Here is a 19,153-nt window from a genome sequence, read left to right on the forward strand (position 1 = left end):
AAAGGTCACATTTATTTTTTTCGGGGAAGGGGGGCATCCCTTACTTAAATGTGTGACAAGATGCACGAAAAGAGCAGAAAGAGAGATATTCACATATTCAAGAATGACAGCTCTTGAAACACTAAAGATGTTCACTTTGCAGTAATATTACAGTTTGAATGAATTCAAGAGACATTGAAGACAAAACACAACATTTATTTCTCTATTAGAGGTTTGTTTGTGTGTGTATCTGTGTGTTTGTGAACTTGAGGTCCATGACAGGATGTCCCAAACGGGCCTTCTCTCTCTCCTTAAGTGCTTCCTCCCTGGAACATGTGGGATTTTTAAGTGGAGACTCTGGGCGAAGGGTGTGTTCACTTCTTCTCTTGCTTGTCATTGTACTCCAGGAAGAAGTCGTTACAGGCCACAGTGAGAGCTCCAACCAAAATGATGAACTCTGTAAAATCTACCTCTCCATCATTGTTGGAATCCAGGTCTCCCATAATCTTATCCACAGCTTCCTTATCCTGGGCATTCTGCACGTATCAAGATACAAAAAAAAGCAATGTCTTTTCTGTACACATAATCTACATTTGCATCTTCTCTTCCTAAGTATGAACATGTGCTTTCTTACCCCCAGATAGCTGCCAAGCTCTTTGGTAAGCATTTCTTTGAGCTCACCCTTGCTCAGTGTATATTTGTCCCCGTCATTTCCAGAGTACTTATGGAAGGTCTGGATCATGAGCTGCATGGCATTCTCCAGGGTGGAAGCATTCTCAGAGTTAGGCAAAGACATTCTGTAGAGGAACAGAAGGGTGGGTTGAAGATACAGTAAGAACAGTTCATGTCAGTACATGTGCTCTGTCAAGCATTGGGGGAAGCATGGAAGTCTAATGCAGAAAAAAATCAGGTGAGAAAAACCTGTCTGTCGTTCTGTTTTGCACTTAAATGTGTTTGCAAATATGCATTCAAGTAAGATGAGTTTTGCACACAGTATTTGGGCAGAAACCTTATCTAGCTTAACAGTTTCTTCATCGTGTCCTGGCCCTGATAAGATTTTGCCACAGATAAAAGGATCCTGCTCTGCCAAGGTTTTTGAACCTCCGGGAGTCCGGACATAGTCAGCAGCAACCGGACATGTGAGCCAGCTGATAAGAGTGAAACTCTAAGCTGGTTAAAAAGCCCATCCACTGGAGAAGATGTATCGGGGACACACAGTGGCAACCTGATCTGGCTTTTACTTTAGCTTTACCGGATAGCAAAAAAAACACCACAAACAGGTGTAGGTCCTACCTTTGTTGAACCTGTATCACCTGTGAACTGTGAAGACTTTTCCTAATTGTCAATCACAGCTTATAGTAGTTTTCACATAGATTTTATTTCCCAAAACAAATCAGCAGGATGTAAAAATGACTAAAAATGCATTTTTGGCATGCTATGTCTTTCCGATGTCTAGTTAACCAGTGAAATTGTTTTTTATAACTTATCAGTGAATCAACTGAAAGTTCTCCCTGTCCTTAGTGCTCTACACGAAGGTACTCGACAAGTGATGAACTAACAGACATGCTCTAGCTGCATCAGCACCAGTATGCAATCATAATTGGGAAAAAAGACAACAGAGAAATGTGGAGACAGTTGAAATCTGTCCCTCTGTTTCTTACCTGAGTGGAGGATTAGTGCTGGCCTGCTGCTCAGGTGCAAAGAGAGGAGGTAAAAGCAACTGTTAAGGAGGATGAGGACTACACCGTCTTAAATACATCCCTTACTCCACCCATCCCACTTACCCCTTCCTCCTCCTTCTCTACCCCCTCCACCTGTTGCCCCTCTCCTCTCTACCTTCTCTGTTTACGCCAGAGACACCTGCTATCCGCTAATTGGACATACACAAGAGCCGGTTGCAGCTACAGAAAGACTTAAGGTAAATTGAGGTATTCACAATAAGTCTACAAGCCAAACCTGCCCTAATGTGCTCAAATGTGTTGAAATAAGAAAACTCACTAAAAAGAGAAGAAGTGCTGGAGAAAAGATCTATTTGTTTCCAAATATTCATACGTTGTCTAAACTCACTCGACCAACTGCGCGCTCCAAGCACAATGGGCTGTTGTGCAGTGACAGTGACATATTGCTTACCGTGTCACAGGTTGCTATTGAAATAGTGGATTACCCTGCTCCTCTGTTGTGCAACCGCTTTGTACTTCATGTCAAAACAAAGGAAAGGCTTGCAGGAAGTGCTTAAAATACTGCTATACCAAGGCAAAGATTAATAACTCAATAGCTTATCCAAAAGCACCTGGTTTCAAGCAGCAAAAACATTGTTAGGTTAATTGTAGGGGTAGGATGTTCACTGGAGGAGGGGGGTGCGGCGGAGGCTCATGCTTGTTATATTATCCGAAGGATCAGAGTAGCACCGATGAATGGAGCCATCGCACCTGGCAGTCATGCAGAGAAATCCCCACACAAAGGAGAACATGACAATGCGAGGACACACACACACACACGAGCACTTTCACAAGCTTGTTCACACCTTTGGCTTCAAAATACACCATACATGCAAAAAAAAAAAAGCACAAATAAAGACATATTTGAACAGGAACAGAAAAAATTCTTGAAATAGTTCAAGACACACCTTTAAAGCTGCACACCACCCTTGCACAAACCACGTGAAGAAAACCGAGAAGCAAGAACAGAGAACTGGAACAGAAACATACTTTAAATAGTTCATGTGAGGCATCCACCGGACTTGGAGACATCTGGATAATGGTGAGAGCGAGAGCCAAAGACCATGAAAGTAATTGCGTTTCTGAATGAATGATAGACAGGCTTGTGCTTAAAATTAAACATTAAAGCTTTTCATATGAAGAGATCATGTTTTAAAGTGCAGTGATGGTAAAGCATCTTCTCAATAATGAGTCTTTGGAGCATCATACTGTGCCAGTAAGGGGGGTAGCACGGAGTGTGTGTGCACATTCGTATACACCGAATGTATAGAGTTGCTGAGTGAAGGGTGGTGCACAATAGAAAGTGTAGACTGTATATCAGGATCAGGTTGCAATAAGTGATACATCTAAAGGGTGCTGAGTTTGACTAGTCAGGGATGTCGCAGCTATATTTAGCAAGTGCTGCTGGAAAGGAGCGGGCATGATTCAATTAGTGTCAAATCATGACAGAGAAACTACTGCACTTATAAAGTACTTCCGCACATGTAGAAAGAAAGGAAATGTATATGAGAAAGGGAGGTTCAAAGGTGAAATCTTAAAAGACTGACAAATGTGCAACAGCAGCAACCACAGACCAAAAAAAAACAATTTAATTTTAATATAAAGCTTTTATTTTGAAAACATTGGTATAAAATGTAGGATTGGTATAAAAAAGACCAGCTCAGAATCCTTCAGTGACAGTGTTACTACATAAAGGTTCATTTGGACAGACATTAAGATCTAGTATAGCCGGTTAACTATCTCAGAGAAAATCATTATGATCTGATGTATACATGGTGGCTGGAATGTTTGGAAATGAAAAAAAAAGACATTTAATAAGCTCAAAAAGAAAAAAACATGGCTGAATGCAGATCCTCTCCAAATACTGCAACTTCAAGAGCATCTACGATGAATCTGGATTGCTTTCAGTCTTGCGCTGACTCATGGAGTTAGCCAAGTAACCTATCAGGGTAAGGTATTCCTCGAAGCTGACCTTTCCATCGCTGTTTTCATCCAGTCCCCTCTGCATCTCCTTAACAGCAGAGGAGTTGCTTGCATCCTGAGTTTAAAAACAATAAAACAAATATTAAAGAGATTAGAGATTACAACTGCTTTTAAATTCATGTTCTAATATACTGGCAGCATGACGGACAACCACAAAACACTTACTTCCATGACACCACTGAGGTTTTTCTCCACCAGTTTCTGGAAAGACTTGCTGTCTAGGTTCTCCTTCCCCCTGGAAGATTTAACAAACGTGGTCACCAACGTCTTAATAGCGGACTCCATATCTGTATAAGAGAGTGAGACAAGGACAAAGCAGAAAAAAGAATTTAGGACAGATAAGGACATATCTTAGAAGACTCTCAGACTCTCAAACACTGTGCCATGAGATACTTTTCCTGTGAACTTAATAATAATAATAATAATATCATAATGCAAAAAACTAAACAGAGCATTGAGTGGATGAGACGCTTATTTCATATTGAGCATTTCATGCTTTGTTTGGTTCTGATTGTGAAAAAGAGTAATGTCAGCTGTGAGTTTGTGGAAGGCTTGTGCACAACTATGTGACCTTTAACTCCATACAACCAAATTATAAAGCATATTATGATGTATTTAAATTGACAAACATGTCATTTATAATACCTGATGATTTTAAAAAGGCAAAACCCAGACAGAAAAAAAATCCCCCTAAGACCCTCTTGTCCTCTGTGGGAAGAACAGAAGTGAAGAGGAAATCCTGGGATTTCTTCTGACGCCACATTTGCAATAGTTTGACAAACAGATAACATGTGCTTTCTTTTCAAAATGGTGCAGCTTCCACGTTTTCTAGGGACAAGGGAACTTAAGTGATCATTCATTTATTCATATATTTTTTGCAGATAATATGATAATATTGCTAAAAATCGAATTGTTTCTTCAATGTCAGATTCTTAACTTCACATCAGTGGGATTGCAGAAATGTACAGTATTTTCTAACCCCCTAAAAACAAACCTTTTACTCAGTGTCCTTTGCAGTGGGCAGCAAGACTTACTAACTCCCATTTTTAACCATTTGTCCCATTCAGAAACCAGAGGACCAAGTGAGGCAGGAAGGACTTTACTCATACTTGTAGAAGCGAAGTCAGACTTACAGATGTCAGCGGACGAGGTGGACAAGGTTGAGAAGTTAGGGCGGGAAGGCGAGAGCTCAGAGGACATACCAGCTTCTGAGGAGCCTGAGCTGGGATTAAGTGACCCATGGTCATGACAAGCAATGTGTAATGTGGAAATTTAACAATTTATTCATTTAACAAGCAGGGGCCTCAGTAGCATACGGAAGAACCATACACAGCCACGACAGCCTGGCACCTCCTCCTCATGCTGCTCACAAACTTGGTCCAGCTTGGTCTGGGATGGCATCTCATTCTTCAACCAGCAATTGTCACAAGTCAGCCAGTGTGGTTGTGTTGGACGCTATGGCCCAAACAGCGCGCACAAGCTGATCCCACAAGTGTTTAACGGTGTTGAGGTCAGGGCTGCAGGCAGGTTCTTCCATCCTCTCCACACCCAAATTCTTCAGATAGTCGCTGATAAACCCTGCTCTGTGGGAGCGAGTGTTGTCACGTTCGAGCACAGAGGTCAGTTGCTAAACCTCATCTTGATATCTTTGTATTGCGAGTGCCTCCAACGACGACAATCCATGTTTATCCAGTGAGGGAGATGCTGCCTCACAAAATCACACCTCCTCTACCCTATTGGTGCAGCAATCAGAATGGTTGCTGCACCAGTGATGAAGGATGGTCATATCAGCCTTCCTGGCAGTTCTATGAGACCAGCGACTGGCTGTGTGCTGTCTTTTCTGGATTGTCTGGGTAGAGACCCCTCGGCCATACCGTCCTGCAAACCTTGACTGCAAATCTGTTAAAGGCTGCCTCTGGTTCCTAAGTGCTAATAGGGTGAGGAAATGATCTTCTTATGTAGTAGCCTTCTTGGGACGTCTATTTCGTGGCCTGACTCTGATATAACCTGTTAGATGGAGCTTGGCCTTCAGTTTGGAGATGGCACTGAAGAACAATCCAAATGATACTGCAAATTGGTTTTGTGCAACACCCACTTGAAGTTGTCCTATAGAACAAGCCTAATTCAGATCAGTCAAACATGGCGTGCTTGGAGTAGACACCAGTTGACCGTTGTAGCAAGGCCTGCTAATCACAGACAGTTAGACACTTGATAGCCAGAACTGGAGTACCAAAAGTTCAAAACAAGAGTCAGTAGCAGAACAAGCTATTTGGCATTAGCAGAGAAGATTTGGCAACTTTTTCATGGGCGCAACCCATGTGGTACTATTTAGGGGGAAATGAACAGACTTTAATGGTATAAGATTTCCCAAGAAGCATTGTTACAACAAATAAATAACAGACCAATCCATGACTTGGATCCGGATACACCGAGTCCTTATTATAGCTAATTTAATAAGTTGAGACATATTCTTCAAGACTGGGCAGTCCATTGACGTAACAAATGAGATTATTCTTTTTCAACATCAGAGGAGAAAATTATGTGAGATTTCTGTTAAACAGCGTGCAGGAAGGCTGCCTCAATCTGCTGAGACCAGTGAAGGTCTGTGCACTGTAGATGAGCTGATGTTTCCTTTCCCACAACTTCAGAGCCCCGCCTTGTTGTCATCTTGCTTGAGCTCAGGCTCCTTAAAAGCCTGAATGTCGTCCTCTGAGCGTTTGCCTTGCTTTTTTAATCAAAAAGTTCAACGATGTGAGGTTTTTTTTTAGTTTTTTTTTTTAAAAACAATGTTTATGTGTTCAGTCGTAACTGTTTTAATGTTAAATAAAAAGAACTTTTTTAGCAGAAATGAAACCAATATCATTTCATCACATCATTCTGTCATCACGCAAGACTCCATGTTCATAACAAGGGGCAAACAATTAAACAAAGAAAAACAAAAAATTTAATGAATAACAATTTTTTTTTCTTCTTTCAACTACAACACTTAAAATACCTTTTAAAAAATCCTTGTTTGATATTTAGAGTTTTAGAAAATTATTGTTCAAGTGGATTTTGAAAGTGCATTCAAATTGGTTTATGTAAGTGTCAAAAATGTGAGACACACAATTGACGTCAGCACGGAAGGGGAAGAGGGGGAATGGGGAGCGATGAGGGGACCCAGGTTGGATGCTGGTGGAGGTAAACAGAGCAAAAGAGAGGGAGTGAGGGGAGGCTGAAGAGATGGGGAGTCTCTAAAGGTAAGCACAATGGGAGCTGTGATCTCTGACGGTGGACATCTGATCCCCAAAAGCGAACAGGAGGCTGCGAGATCAGATTACTGCCTAATGCCCGACTGCAGCAGCACACACTACCGCGCACTGTAGGAACACAAGTACGCACTGAAATATGTCACCCAACTAGTGAGCCAAACACTAACAGATAACCTGAATGCCAACGTCACATCCTGCACTCACTGAGCAAACCAAAAGCAAACCATTTACAATCTCACTGGATGCCAAATCCGGTAGCTCTAATAAATAAAAAACAGCAACATCAACACAGCACACACTGGAAATATGACAGAAAGCTAAAAAACAAAACTCTACTGATCTATTTTAAGCATGCAACTAATTAATTCCATTAGTCTGTTTTTAAAAGCAGGCACAATAATAAAAACAACTATTTAAAATACTGTAATTAATGATGATAAAATAACATTTAGACACTGCAGTTACAGAGTCCCGGCTCACTGTCACACTGTCAGGGTTTTCTGAGACATTTCAACATAGCCGTGCCATTATTAGGAACACTGGTGCTTTCCCCACTGTGACAAATATCTGCTGTGAAAATGTCTGTGGTTTCATATGTGACACAGAGATGATATATATACATATATTTATATATATGCATATATATTCTCAAATGAACTGGTGGTGCATGCTTTTTATTTAAAATGTAACGCACCAAGAAAAGGCAGGAACTGCTCCCAGCTGCAAAGGATTACAAGTAATTGTGGTAAAAAAAAAAAAAAAAAAAAGATCTGGGGCCACGTCAGAGCTCTGTACCTCTAACAAATAAACAACTAACAAAAAATAACATGTAAAAAACAACACAAAGAAATAACCATAGTAATTTGACTGAAGTACACAATTACTATGCAGATTAATCAGGGAGATTTTCAGTTATTTTCTGTTGCATGTGCACATTATGTTTCCAAGCACAATTTGACTAACACAGGGGTCTTTTAAGGTCACTCCCATGAAGTTTTCTCTTGTCTCAACAAAGTAGAATTCCAAGGCAATGGCTCGCAGAAAACAAAAGCCCTGAATGAAAGCTGAAGATACTTGAGCAGCATTGATAAGTATCTCAGCAGCGTGGGGGCGAGGTCTTGCTGCAGGATTTCCAGTGTGTATTGGAAACTACCACAAAGCAGCAGTGGACACTGGATGGGTAATAATCATTGGTGCCTGGAGTGATGTTGCTGAGGTAACTTTAGAAGCTGGTAAATCTCCCATCTGACACTGATGTCATGCCTCACCGCTCACACTACTCACCTACTCTGGCCCACACGAGAACACATAGACATACAGAAAGACGGAAAAGCACACACACATATGCAGAAACACACTCATCTAAAGAAGGACAATGCCAATTAGGACTTCTGTTGCATTAACCTAATTACTGGGTGAATGAGAGCAGGCACCCAAACCCTGGATTTTGTTTCATGTCTCCCTGCCATGCCAGCACACACTGACACACACACACACAACTCTTTTCAACATTCAAGTTAGCATCTGTCATCAGCCTGCTGCTCATTATTATTTAATACGTTACTATAATTGTCTTAACACCTTCCTAACATCCTCCACAAGTCAAACAGCTCGGGAGCAGGCTGTTTACAGGCCATATATCAAAATGCTCGACAGGCCACAATCCATTAGCATCTCTCCTGAATGTAACAAGATGAGCAGAAAACCAAGAAGGCTCCAGTATGAACCGGAGACATCAGGGCCACAAAAATCCAAAATGAGTAGAAAGGAACATGTGGCAGGGCTGTATTTGTCTGATAAGGGCAGGGAGCGTGTAATGACGACAATCGTGGCTCTTGTACAAGCTCTTAGTGCATACACATTCCAACTCTGAGTGTGGAGATGGTGATTAGAGAGAAGGCAGCTAGTTGTCAAACAGAAGCAATGTGTTTTCTAGTGATTTGTCAGTTGCAAGTGTAATGATTAAATGGAAATTGAAACATCTGATACAGACATTTGAACAGGAATATACTTTTCATATTGTTGGTATGAGGGGTTTTTTTTAATGACATTTTTTTTGCATTTTACACAGAGTGGTTCAGCAGCTGCTAATGTGCTTGTGAGCATCATGGATTATTACCAGTAAGAGAAGAGAAGAGCTAGATTTTCCTGTTTTAAACATCTTTAGAAGCCTAAAGTTACAAAATCATCCAGCACTCACAAAAGAAAAAAAAAGAAGAATTCAAGTTTTAAACAATAAATATTAAATAAATTAATAATGACAGTTATTTTTTATATCACCGGTGTATTATAACATGCAGCCCATTAAGCTCCCTTAATGGGCTGCATACACACTGTAGCTACATGAACTCCTGAATTAACTGAATAACATGAATATTGAGCAGACCTAGCAAAAGAGAGGGAGGTAATGTGAGGTAATGTGAGGTAATGAGCGCTGAAACTAGATGAGACTTGTCATGTGCAAACCAGTTTTAACCCAGTAAGTCCATCTAACCCACCCCTCACTACTCCACTAAAGAAGGCAAACTGAGAACGCGAAAACCGAGAAAGTTTGAGCATGCTTCCCATCTCAGACCAAACGGATCTCTCTCTTTTTTTTCCGTCTTCTTCTGCGATGGCAACGGACGTGAGCAACCATTGATCCTTGTGGGTGACCAGCTCCACCCTGGTCGTGTTGTTTGCACTAGGTGTGACTGACTCACTTCCCCCGTGAGCATACCTGTCATCGCCCAGGTCGCTATTTCTCCTCTGCTTCATTAACTACACCGGGTCGAAGCCATTCGAGTCTCACTACCGGAGTCTTATCATAACGTTAATAATTCACAGTGATGAGAGCCAAATCTGACTGTCGTTACAACGGTCACATTATGACTGACTAACGGGGCGATAACAGCCTCGGCGCACACGCCAAAACTAGTAAGCGCCGCGCGTAACGGAGATGTTAGGGGCTTGCCCACGTCGCACATTTACATTTAGCCCTAACTAATCCTCACAATTTGTAGAGTGACCACAGGCAGGAGTGACACACAGCAGATAAATAAGTAAACGCGACTCGAGACTCCGGTTTCTGTGTAAGTGTAAAGGGATTGGGGTTACATTACCAAGAAGATGAACCCGATCCCTGTGGCCACCAAGCTGGGTAATGACAATAGAGAGGCTGGCAAGTAATAGAAAATTGATGACACGGTGCAGAAAATAAGTTCAAGTTTTAAATTTTTTGTGTTGAGTAGAAAGGTTTGAACTCGCAATTTAAAAAAGAAACAGCTGAATTTATTAATGAAGAGAACTCGTAATGGAGAGAGAAAAAAGCACTCACCTTTGAGAGCGAGAACAAAAGCCTATATAAACTGTCTCAGCAAATGCTCTGCTTCTTTCTTTCAGATCCTCCTCGCAAGGCTTCCTCTAGATTAAGCAGCTACACATATCTTTTCCGTGATTTAACTTCTGACTCAAGCCAGTTTTTTTCACAGTTTTAGGGCGTGTGCCTGGGAGAGGAGGAATGTGGAAAGAGGCGCAGCTTGAGCAACGCAGCAATATTTTCTTAACAAAGATTTCCGTTGTTCCACAAAAGAGTCTAAAAAAGCGTTTTTGATTACAAAAAACTTGCGGCCTTTCTGCTTCTGTTTTATACTCACACCCGCATCTTTGCTATTTTTTTAAATATATACATGTATTATATTATATTGTACTTTTTTTCTGGCACAACACAGTTTCTCTCAACAAGTAGGGACAAGAGCGCGCGCATGTTTTAAGCGCGTGTGTGTTCAAAGTCTTACGAACAGACAGATGCAGTCAAGCCACACCCTGAAAGTGGTTCAAAGAGTGGAAAGATGGAGTTATGTAGCAAAAACTACCCCAAAACTACCCCCCCCCCCCCCCCCCCCCCACACACACACACACACACACACACACACACACACATACAAAGTAACGAATGAAAGACTGGACAGCAGAGAACACAGAACTATCCTGTTACATTTTATTCAGATTTTTCCCTAAACACCACCTCTGTTGGCGTCCGGAGGGGAGATGATGATTTCCAGGAATTAGGAAGCCAGGAATGCGCACGCACGCACACACACGCACACACACACACGGCTGTAACACACTACATTCCTATTCTGCAGTTTCATCATAGGACTGTGAGCACGCCGGGCTTAAAGCATGTGTTTTCGCTGCGGGCTGGGATTTGTTCTAAAACTACCGAAACCGTGTAGTGTTATGTAAAAGTGAAGTGACTGAATCTACCTGAGAGCCTCTTGAAACATGGGAGGTGGAAATGAAACACAAAGTATTGACTAAAAACACATGACTGTGAAACTGAAACGGGCTTTAGGGTGTTTTTCATCTGGCTGAAATCCCGTTTTTTTTTTAACTACATGGCACACAGGCGACACAGTAACACACAGAACTGCGAAAGAAAGAGTATCCGAGGACACTCTTATTGGCTAAACCTCCCATGCTTGCTCGCAAGTTGCCCAATCAGCTGCCAGAATTCCAAGAAGTTGAGCTCTCCATCATTGTTCTTGTCCAATGAGCTCATAAGTTGGTCAATGGCAGCAGGGTCATCAGCTTTCTGCAGGAAAACAGGAAATCACATGTATCCAATATTAAAAAAGAACCGTCTCAGTCCGTGGATAATGCAAAAAATTCGGTTAACACTGGTCATGTGTATGGAGCGAGAGATCAGAGGCAAGCAGAACACACTGGCATGCAAACGAGTTTAAAAAAAAAAAATCATGCTTCATCAGCAGAAGTGGTTTGGCACAGAACTCTATTGACTCTGTCCCCATCTAGTGGTCATTGCGATTATTACAACTATTCAAACAAGAAGAAGCATGTGGAATTTTCCACACTGTGGGTAAAGCAGACCTTTATCCTTCGAACATGTAGAGCACAGACAAGACAGTCTCAACAACGCAATACTTTTTTTTTTGAGGGGGGGACATTTAGTGTGAAACATTAAATGGAGAGTAATATCCTGTCCCAATATGAGATGATGCAACTGCTCATTCATGGTCAAGATCACAGGCAGGAGAGCTGTTAAATGACTCAAAACTCCAGTAAGACTGCAACTGTTGATGAGAGCTCACATAGATGATGACTAACGCTTAATAACATCAGCTTCCCCCTTATGATTAATTTCGTGAGAAACAAAACTCAGTTTGAGTAAATTGAGTCTCCCTGATTATACTGTAACGATGGTTAAGTGTTACTGGACAGTGACATGTTGGTTTTCTCTGCACACTGTTGTTGTTCCTTTAAGATTCATGTTTGGTTGGGCTGCAGGAAGTAGTGAGGGTGGTGTACAGGAAGGGGTGGGGGGACCTGGTTGTTCTGTGTGTGTGCCAGGCTGAAGAGAGGTGTAGTTCGAGAGCGCTTCCCCCTGAGTTAACAACCCGCTGGCTTATGTGCCGAATAAACGGACAAACTGAGACCCCAACCGTCTGGTTCTTGTGAACGTTACATTGGTGTCAGAAGTGAAGAAAGAAAAAAGAACCCCAGAACGCCCGAGACCCTGTTGCCGGCGACGCTTGCCGTTACGAGACGAGGATGTTGCCGGGCAGGATTAAGAAGGAGACGGAGGAGAGGGAGGTTCGTCCGCGCTCGCCCGCCCATGGAGTGAGGGAAACGGCGCTGCGGCTGTCTGCAGAGGCTGGATTTTCTCCAGGTTTGACTAGGCTCGGGAACTGTTCGCACAGCGGCCGCGATTCCGGCGGGAAGGAGTCGACCTCGCTTGGCGCGCCGTCACGTGATGTAAACAAACATGGCGGCGCCCAGCAAGCTGCAGCGAATATAAAAACGCCTAAGTTCAGCGGCAAGACGCCATGGGAAGTGTTTATCGCACAGTTCGAGCTGTTAGCTGTTGCAGCTGGCTGGTCTGAGGAACATAAAGCTCTCCAATTGGCTTTGTGCCTGTGTGAGGATGCAGCTGCATGCTTGCTGCTGCTGACCGAGGAGCAGAGGGGAGATTATAATGCTCTGGTCGGAGCACTTCAGAGGCGCTTCGGGCAGTATAACCAACCAGTGCTGCTGAGGTCGGAGTTCCACAACAGACGCAGATTGCCAGGTGAGCCCCTCCGCATTTTGGCCCATGAAGTCGAGTGCCTTTGCCGGAGGGCGTATGACAGCATGCCACCATCAGTGCAGGCTAGCTCGGGACCAGTTCCTGCAGGCCCTGAGCCCTAAAGAGCTCCGCATGCAAACTCAGCTTGCTCGGCCTGCCACACTCAGTGCAGCCCTGGAGCTAGCGTTGGAGAGGGAGATGCTTGCAGGATCCTCTGGGGGCGCTGACGACGCACACGTGGTGAGGGCTGTGTCAGCACCTGTGGAACAGATGGAGACGCCAGCGGGCCTGTGCAGTTTGGTGCAGACAGCTTCGCTGCAGTCGCCTTCCCCTCGGGCTGGCCCACACCGCCGACCTCAGAGCTGCTGGGGATGTGGACAAGTCGGACACCTCATCAGGCAGTGCCCCAAGCTTGCAGCGGTTCAGGGAAACGCCCACGGGCCCGTGTAGGCGGGAGTACACGGGCCTGGGAGAACGACATCCCCACACCACCGCCACCTCCACCCGGTGCGGCCATCACTGTGGGCTGGACCCAGGTTGGCGGCTTTTGCCATGTTCCAGTGACTATTGTGGGGGTGTCCTGTACGGCCCTGCTGGACACGGGATCCAATGCAACGCTGGTCCGACCCGATATTGTCCCAACCGGAGCTGCTGTACAACCGACTAACGTGCAACTTAAGACTGTGACCGGTGATCTGGCCCCAATGAGAGGGAAGGGAGTGTTCCAGTTCAAGGTGGGGGACCTCGGTGTGTCTTATGCTGCCTGGGTGGCTGACGTGCAGGATGCCTGCATCCTTGGGCTGGATTTTTTACGAGCCATTGGTGGTGTACTGGACTTAGGCAAAGGCCTCCTCGTACTCCCTGATGGGAAGAAGGTGCCGCTTATTCCTCCCCCGGTCTGCACAGCATCTGCCGCGGCGTCCACCTCAGACCCGCCAGCAGAACAGCGAGCGGAGGAGGAGGAGGAGGAGAGGCTCTCAGCAGTGAGGAGTATCTGGTCAAAGAACTGTGAGGGGCTGACTCCACAGCAGCAAGAGAGTCTATGGCAGGTACTAAAAGAGTTTAGTGACATTTTTGCCCTGAAAGAAAGTGATGTTGGCTCGACACACTTGGTAGAGCACGTCATTGAGACCGGGGATGCCCAGCCTATTAAAGTGCGCCCCCGCCGCCTGCCCCTGGCTCATCAGGAGGCTGCAGACAGGGAGCTGTGTGAAATGATGAAGGCGGGCATCATAGAACCATCTGATAGCCCGTGGGCCTCCGCGGTGGTGATGGTGCCTAAGAAAAAAAGTCCTAGGATGCGTTTCTGTGTGGACTACAGACCACTCAACAAAGTGACGAAGAAAGACTCTTACCCCCTTCCCAGGATTGATGAGTCCCTCGACTTAGTAGCCGGGTCCTCCTGGTTTTCCACCCTGGACCTGCGGAGTGGCTACTGGCAGGTGCCACTGTCCCCGGAATCCAGACCGAAGACAGCCTTCTGCACTAACAGGGGACTATGGCAGTTCAAAGTCCTGAGTTTTGGCCTTTGCAACGCTCCTGCGACCTTCGAGAGGCTCATGGACAGTGTGCTGGCTGGCGTCCCACGGCAACGGTGTCTGGTTTACCTGGATGATCTTCTAGTGCACGGGAGCTCCTTTGATGCTGCCCTGGATGCCCTGAGACAAGTGTTGGAGAGGGTGGCGGCTGCAGGCCTGAAGCTGCATCCCGACAAGTGCCACTTCATGAGGAGGGAGGTGGAGTTTCTGGGCCACAAGCTGGGTCGTGAGGGCATCAGCACTTTGGAGGAAAAAATTCACACCATTACCGAGTGGCCCACACCAGCAGACCAGAAACAGCTCAAAAGCTTCCTAGGACTGGCGTCTTATTACAGGAGGTTTGTGAAGGGCTTTTCCTCCATAGCCGCACCACTCTTCCACCTGGTGCAGAAGGACCGTGACTTCATCTGGACCCAGGACTGTCAGCAGGCGTTCGACACCCTCCGCAGATCGCTGACAGAGTCCCCAGTCCTTGCCCCCCCTGACCCCGCCCTGCCTTTTGTCCTGGACACTGACGCAAGTAATGTGGGGCTGGGAGCGGTGTTGTCGCAGGTTGGACCGGAAGGGGAGAAGGTGGTGGCGTACTTCAGCCGGGTCCTGAACAGGAGCGAGCGGCGCTACTGTGTCACACGACGAGAGCTGTTGGCTGTGGTGGCGGGGGTGAGACACTTTAAATACTACCTGTGCGGCACAGCATTTGTTGTCAGAACTGATCATGCTGCCCTTCAGTGGCTGATGTCTTTCAGGGAGCCAGAGGGACAGGTGGCTCGCTGGCTGGAGGAGCTCCAAGCCTTCAATTTCACCGTGGAGCACAGAGCAGGGACGCACCATTCTAACGCAGACGCCCTCTCTCGCCGCCCATGTGCTGCAGCTGGCTGCCGTTACTGTGAGAAGCGAGAGGAAATAGAGCGGGAACTCACGACAATAGACGGAGCAGCACAGCTCGCCTGCAGGGTTCTTCTGGTGGTGGATGCAGCGGAGTGGAGGGCACGGCAGGAACAAGACACAGACCTGCTGCCGGTCCTGCAGTGGCTGGAGAAGGGGGAGCAACCCCTTTGGGATGAGGTCACTGGGTTTTCCATCTGTACCAGGGGGCTGTGGGCCAAGTTTGCAGCTCTCAGGCTGAAGGAGGGGGTGTTGGAGCGTGCCTGGAAGGATCCTGCCACGGGGGAGGAGAGGTGGCAGGTTGTGGTGCCAAGGTCGCTGAGGTCAGCTGTGCTGGGAGCCTGCCATGGGAGCACTGGCTCTGGCCACTTTGGGGTCTCCAAGACTCTTCGCCGCCTCCGCCAGGGCTATTACTGGGGTCAACAGCGGAGGGATGTGGAGGACTTTTGCCGCAGCTGTGATGCATGTTCCTCACACAAAGGGCCACAAGACCAGTCCCGGGCTCAGCTTCAGCAGCAACCAGCAGGAGCCCCAATGGAGCGAGTAGCTGTGGACGTCATGGGCCCATTTCCTCGCACAGACAGAGGAAACCGCTATGTTCTTGTGGCCATGGACTATTTTACCAAGTGGCCGGAAGCATACGCCATCCCAGATCAGGAGGCTGAGACGGTCGCTGATGTATTAGTGGAGGGGATGTTCAGCCGCTTTGGAACAGCAGAGACCCTCCACAGTGACCAGGGGCGTAACTTTGAGTCCAAGGTATTTGCTGCCATGTGTGAACGCCTTGGGACTAAGAAAACCCGCACCACCCCACTTCACCCCCAAAGCGATGGGCTGGTGGAAAGGTTTAACAGGACGCTGGCCCAGCAGCTAGCCATCCTTACCTCAGAACACCAACGGGACTGGGATTACCATCTTCCCCTTACCCTCATGGCCTACAGGTCGGCAGTGCAGGACTCCACCCAATGTACGCCTGCCCTGCTCATGTTAGGGAGAGAGCTGAGAACTCCTGCAGAGTTGGCTTTTGGGAAACCCCCGGACGCGCCAGAGGCACCACCGGGCCGGGACTACGCAAGGAAGCTGCAGGACCGGCTGGATTCTGCACATTCCTACGCCCGAGAGCAGCTGGCGAAGGCAGGCCTGCGCCAAAAGAGGAATTACGACATCACCACTAAAGGGAGGCACTTCCGTGCTGGGGAGCTGGTGTGGGTCTACAGCCCAAAGAGGAAGAAGGGACGGTGTCCTAAACTGGATAGCAGCTGGGTGGGACCTTGCAGCGTCCTAGAGCGAGTGGGGGAGGTTGTTTACAGGGTGCAGTTGCCTCCTAGGGGGAGGATAGTAGCGCTGCACAGAGACCGGATGGCCCCCTACAGAGGACAGTCCCTCCCCTCCTTTCCAGAGGGACGTGTACAGAGCGTCCATGACCCTGCTCAGAGGGGCCCCCGACCGGGGCTGCGTTCCCCCCCCTCGGACTCTTCACCCCAAAGCCCCGAAGCTCCGCGTCCTCCTCAGGGGCTCAGGAGGTCAAGGAGGGAACGTAGGCTACCGCCCCGCCTCAGAGACTGTGTCGTTCCCTCGGGGACGAGGAACTTATTGCTGGGGGGGCAGTGTAACGATGGTTAAGTGTTACTGGACAGTGACATGTTGGTTTTCTCTGCACACTGTTGTTGTTCCTTTAAGATTCATGTTTGGTTGGGCTGCAGGAAGTAGTGAGGGTGGTGTACAGGAAGGGGTGGGGGGACCTGGTTGTTCTGTGTGTGTGCCAGGCTGAAGAGAGGTGTAGTTCGAGAGCGCTTCCCCCTGAGTTAACAACCTGCTGGCTTATGTGCCGAATAAACGGACAAACTGAGACCCCAACCGTCTGGTTCTTGTGAACGTTACAATACTTTAATAATGAAACTGCGGGTCTTCAAACTGATATCTAAGTATGGTACTTTGTGTTGCATCTGGTCTTTTTTTCAGCGTAGTCAGCGTACAATAAGTGCTAACAGTTAGTAGCCTGCAGCCTAAATCCGCATATAAACTGTCTGTAAGTACAGAACCAATAGTCAATGCAAAAAAGAAAACAGGCATCTATAGAAATAGAAAATGTAATAGATACTTAAGTAAAGCCACCAACCTGCTGTGACTATTAGATCAATGAATAAGAGGTACAAATGAAACTACTGTGCACTGATTTTACCTTGACGAAGTTAAGGAGCTCTGATGACACCAGTCTGTAAAACTCATCTCTGCTCAGCGTGTCAGAGGAACCATCCCTGCCAGCACAGGCCTTTAATGGTCGACTCTTTTAAAAGCATATACTGAAGTTCAACAGAATTCTAACATTGATTTGGAATAAAAGACAGTGGAAACTCACCAGCTGTGTGTGTGTAGGTATTTGGTGAGTACAAACGTCTTTCTTCTCCTTTTGTACCCTGCTGTTGACGGATTAAGTAGATAAATCATTGGAATTGTTAAAAGTGTAAACCATATTTCCAAAGAAACCACAAATGTTTTTCCATGACACAGCTGTGTTTTCAGATGCACACACAGCTTGTAGCCAATCTTTGAAGAAGGATGGATTACTAGATGCATCATCTCATTCAGGAAAACCACCACAAGACTGAGAAGTGAAGTTAAGCGAGGTTAACATTAACATTCTGCGCTGCCTGTGAACTATTTTTAATCATTTTTGCGGGTCATCCCAGTGCACAGACAGTTTATTTCCTTTGCTTCTTGTGAGTATGAAAATGTGGGCAGAATGCTGTGGAGAGCAAAAAGTAGAGCAGTACATCAGGTATATAATTATACTGTCTGTATATGGAAACTTTTGAATGAGGATGAGAATGAGGCACTTGGGTTTTATCTCATAAAATTTTTTTTTTTAAACTCTAAAGCTCTGACAGGATGTGCACAATTGGCATATTAGGGAGGCAGTTAGCACTAACAAGCACATCGGCTTTATCATCCAAATATCCCCTCTTCTAGTTTTTGTTTCTCTGCTGTATGACGCACACACCCAGACACACACATCTTTATCCCCTTGTACTTGAAAAAGCAGTATTTAGTTCTCCTCCTTCCATTCCCTTGGCTGTCATTGGGGAAGGAGAGTGTGGCAACTAACTCAAAATAAATGGCTTAGTGAGGGGGCTGGAAATTGCTTCCCTACACACAGTCTTATAAAAGCATCGGTGCTTACAGTGGGCCAATGCTTCTAGTTGTTTTAAGATTGATATCCTGGGACTGTAGCTGCAGGTGTATCTCTGTCTGAGGACATGTCTTAAAGTTCTAAATTGCTACTTAAGTCTACAACACCAGCATTTGGCCTTGAGGCAAACATCATAGGCCTAAAGGTTTCAAGCTAAATATAAACTTAAATTACTGCCTTGGGGTTGTAGGCCATTCCCAACCAATCAATTTAGGCCCACATGTGTCCACATTTATTATTAAATGAAGTGAATTCAGTAGATTAGTGTCACCAGTTCAGTTTCTGACCAAATTTAAGTAAATACGTTCACAGCCTGTTATTTTGTAAAAGACTGTCCTGAAACATGTTCTCTAGAAAATTGACATGTGGTGAAGCCGACCTTTGACCCTTAGGACATGAAATTTCACAGCTTAATTCATTTATGCAGTAGTTATGCAGTGGTTGGCCTCACAGTAAGAAGGTCCTGTGTTTAAATCCACAGCTATTTTGGGCCCCATGCTGAGCCTGCACAGATTCTCTCCAGCTCCTCTGACTTATTCCAA

The 19,153-nt window shown here is 45.8% G+C and overlaps 3 protein-coding genes across 3 annotated transcripts; all 3 read right to left on the reverse strand.

Annotated features, from left to right (window-relative positions):
- Positions 1–174: 174 nt before the first annotated feature.
- Positions 175–1,791, reverse strand: s100t (S100 calcium binding protein T). Its single transcript, XM_085421827.1, has 3 exons — positions 1,641–1,791; positions 614–776; positions 175–515 (listed from the first exon to the last, which is right to left on the reverse strand). The coding sequence occupies exons 2-3, from the start codon at positions 773–775 to the stop codon at positions 354–356; spliced, it is 324 nt and encodes a 107-aa protein (XP_085277953.1). The 5' UTR covers position 776; positions 1,641–1,791; the 3' UTR covers positions 175–353.
- A 1,493-nt stretch (positions 1,792–3,284) lies between these two features.
- LOC146659118 (protein S100-A16) lies at positions 3,285–10,501 on the reverse strand. The gene is made up of 3 exons (XM_085422990.1): positions 10,248–10,501; positions 3,846–3,967; positions 3,285–3,735 (listed from the first exon to the last, which is right to left on the reverse strand). The coding sequence occupies exons 2-3, from the start codon at positions 3,963–3,965 to the stop codon at positions 3,580–3,582; spliced, it is 276 nt and encodes a 91-aa protein (XP_085279116.1). The 5' UTR covers positions 3,966–3,967; positions 10,248–10,501; the 3' UTR covers positions 3,285–3,579.
- An 871-nt stretch (positions 10,502–11,372) lies between these two features.
- On the reverse strand, positions 11,373–18,806 carry LOC146659119 (protein S100-A11-like). The gene is made up of 3 exons (XM_085424184.1): positions 18,786–18,806; positions 17,604–17,708; positions 11,373–11,507 (listed from the first exon to the last, which is right to left on the reverse strand). The coding sequence occupies exons 1-3, from the start codon at positions 18,804–18,806 to the stop codon at positions 11,373–11,375; spliced, it is 261 nt and encodes an 86-aa protein (XP_085280310.1).
- Positions 18,807–19,153: the final 347 nt, after the last annotated feature.

Source organism: Rhamphochromis longiceps, linkage group LG11 (genome assembly GCF_057381845.1).
Source record: "Rhamphochromis longiceps isolate RC_006_pf linkage group LG11, R_longiceps_female_GT1.1, whole genome shotgun sequence".
Classification (NCBI taxonomy): domain Eukaryota; kingdom Metazoa; phylum Chordata; class Actinopteri; order Cichliformes; family Cichlidae; genus Rhamphochromis; species Rhamphochromis longiceps.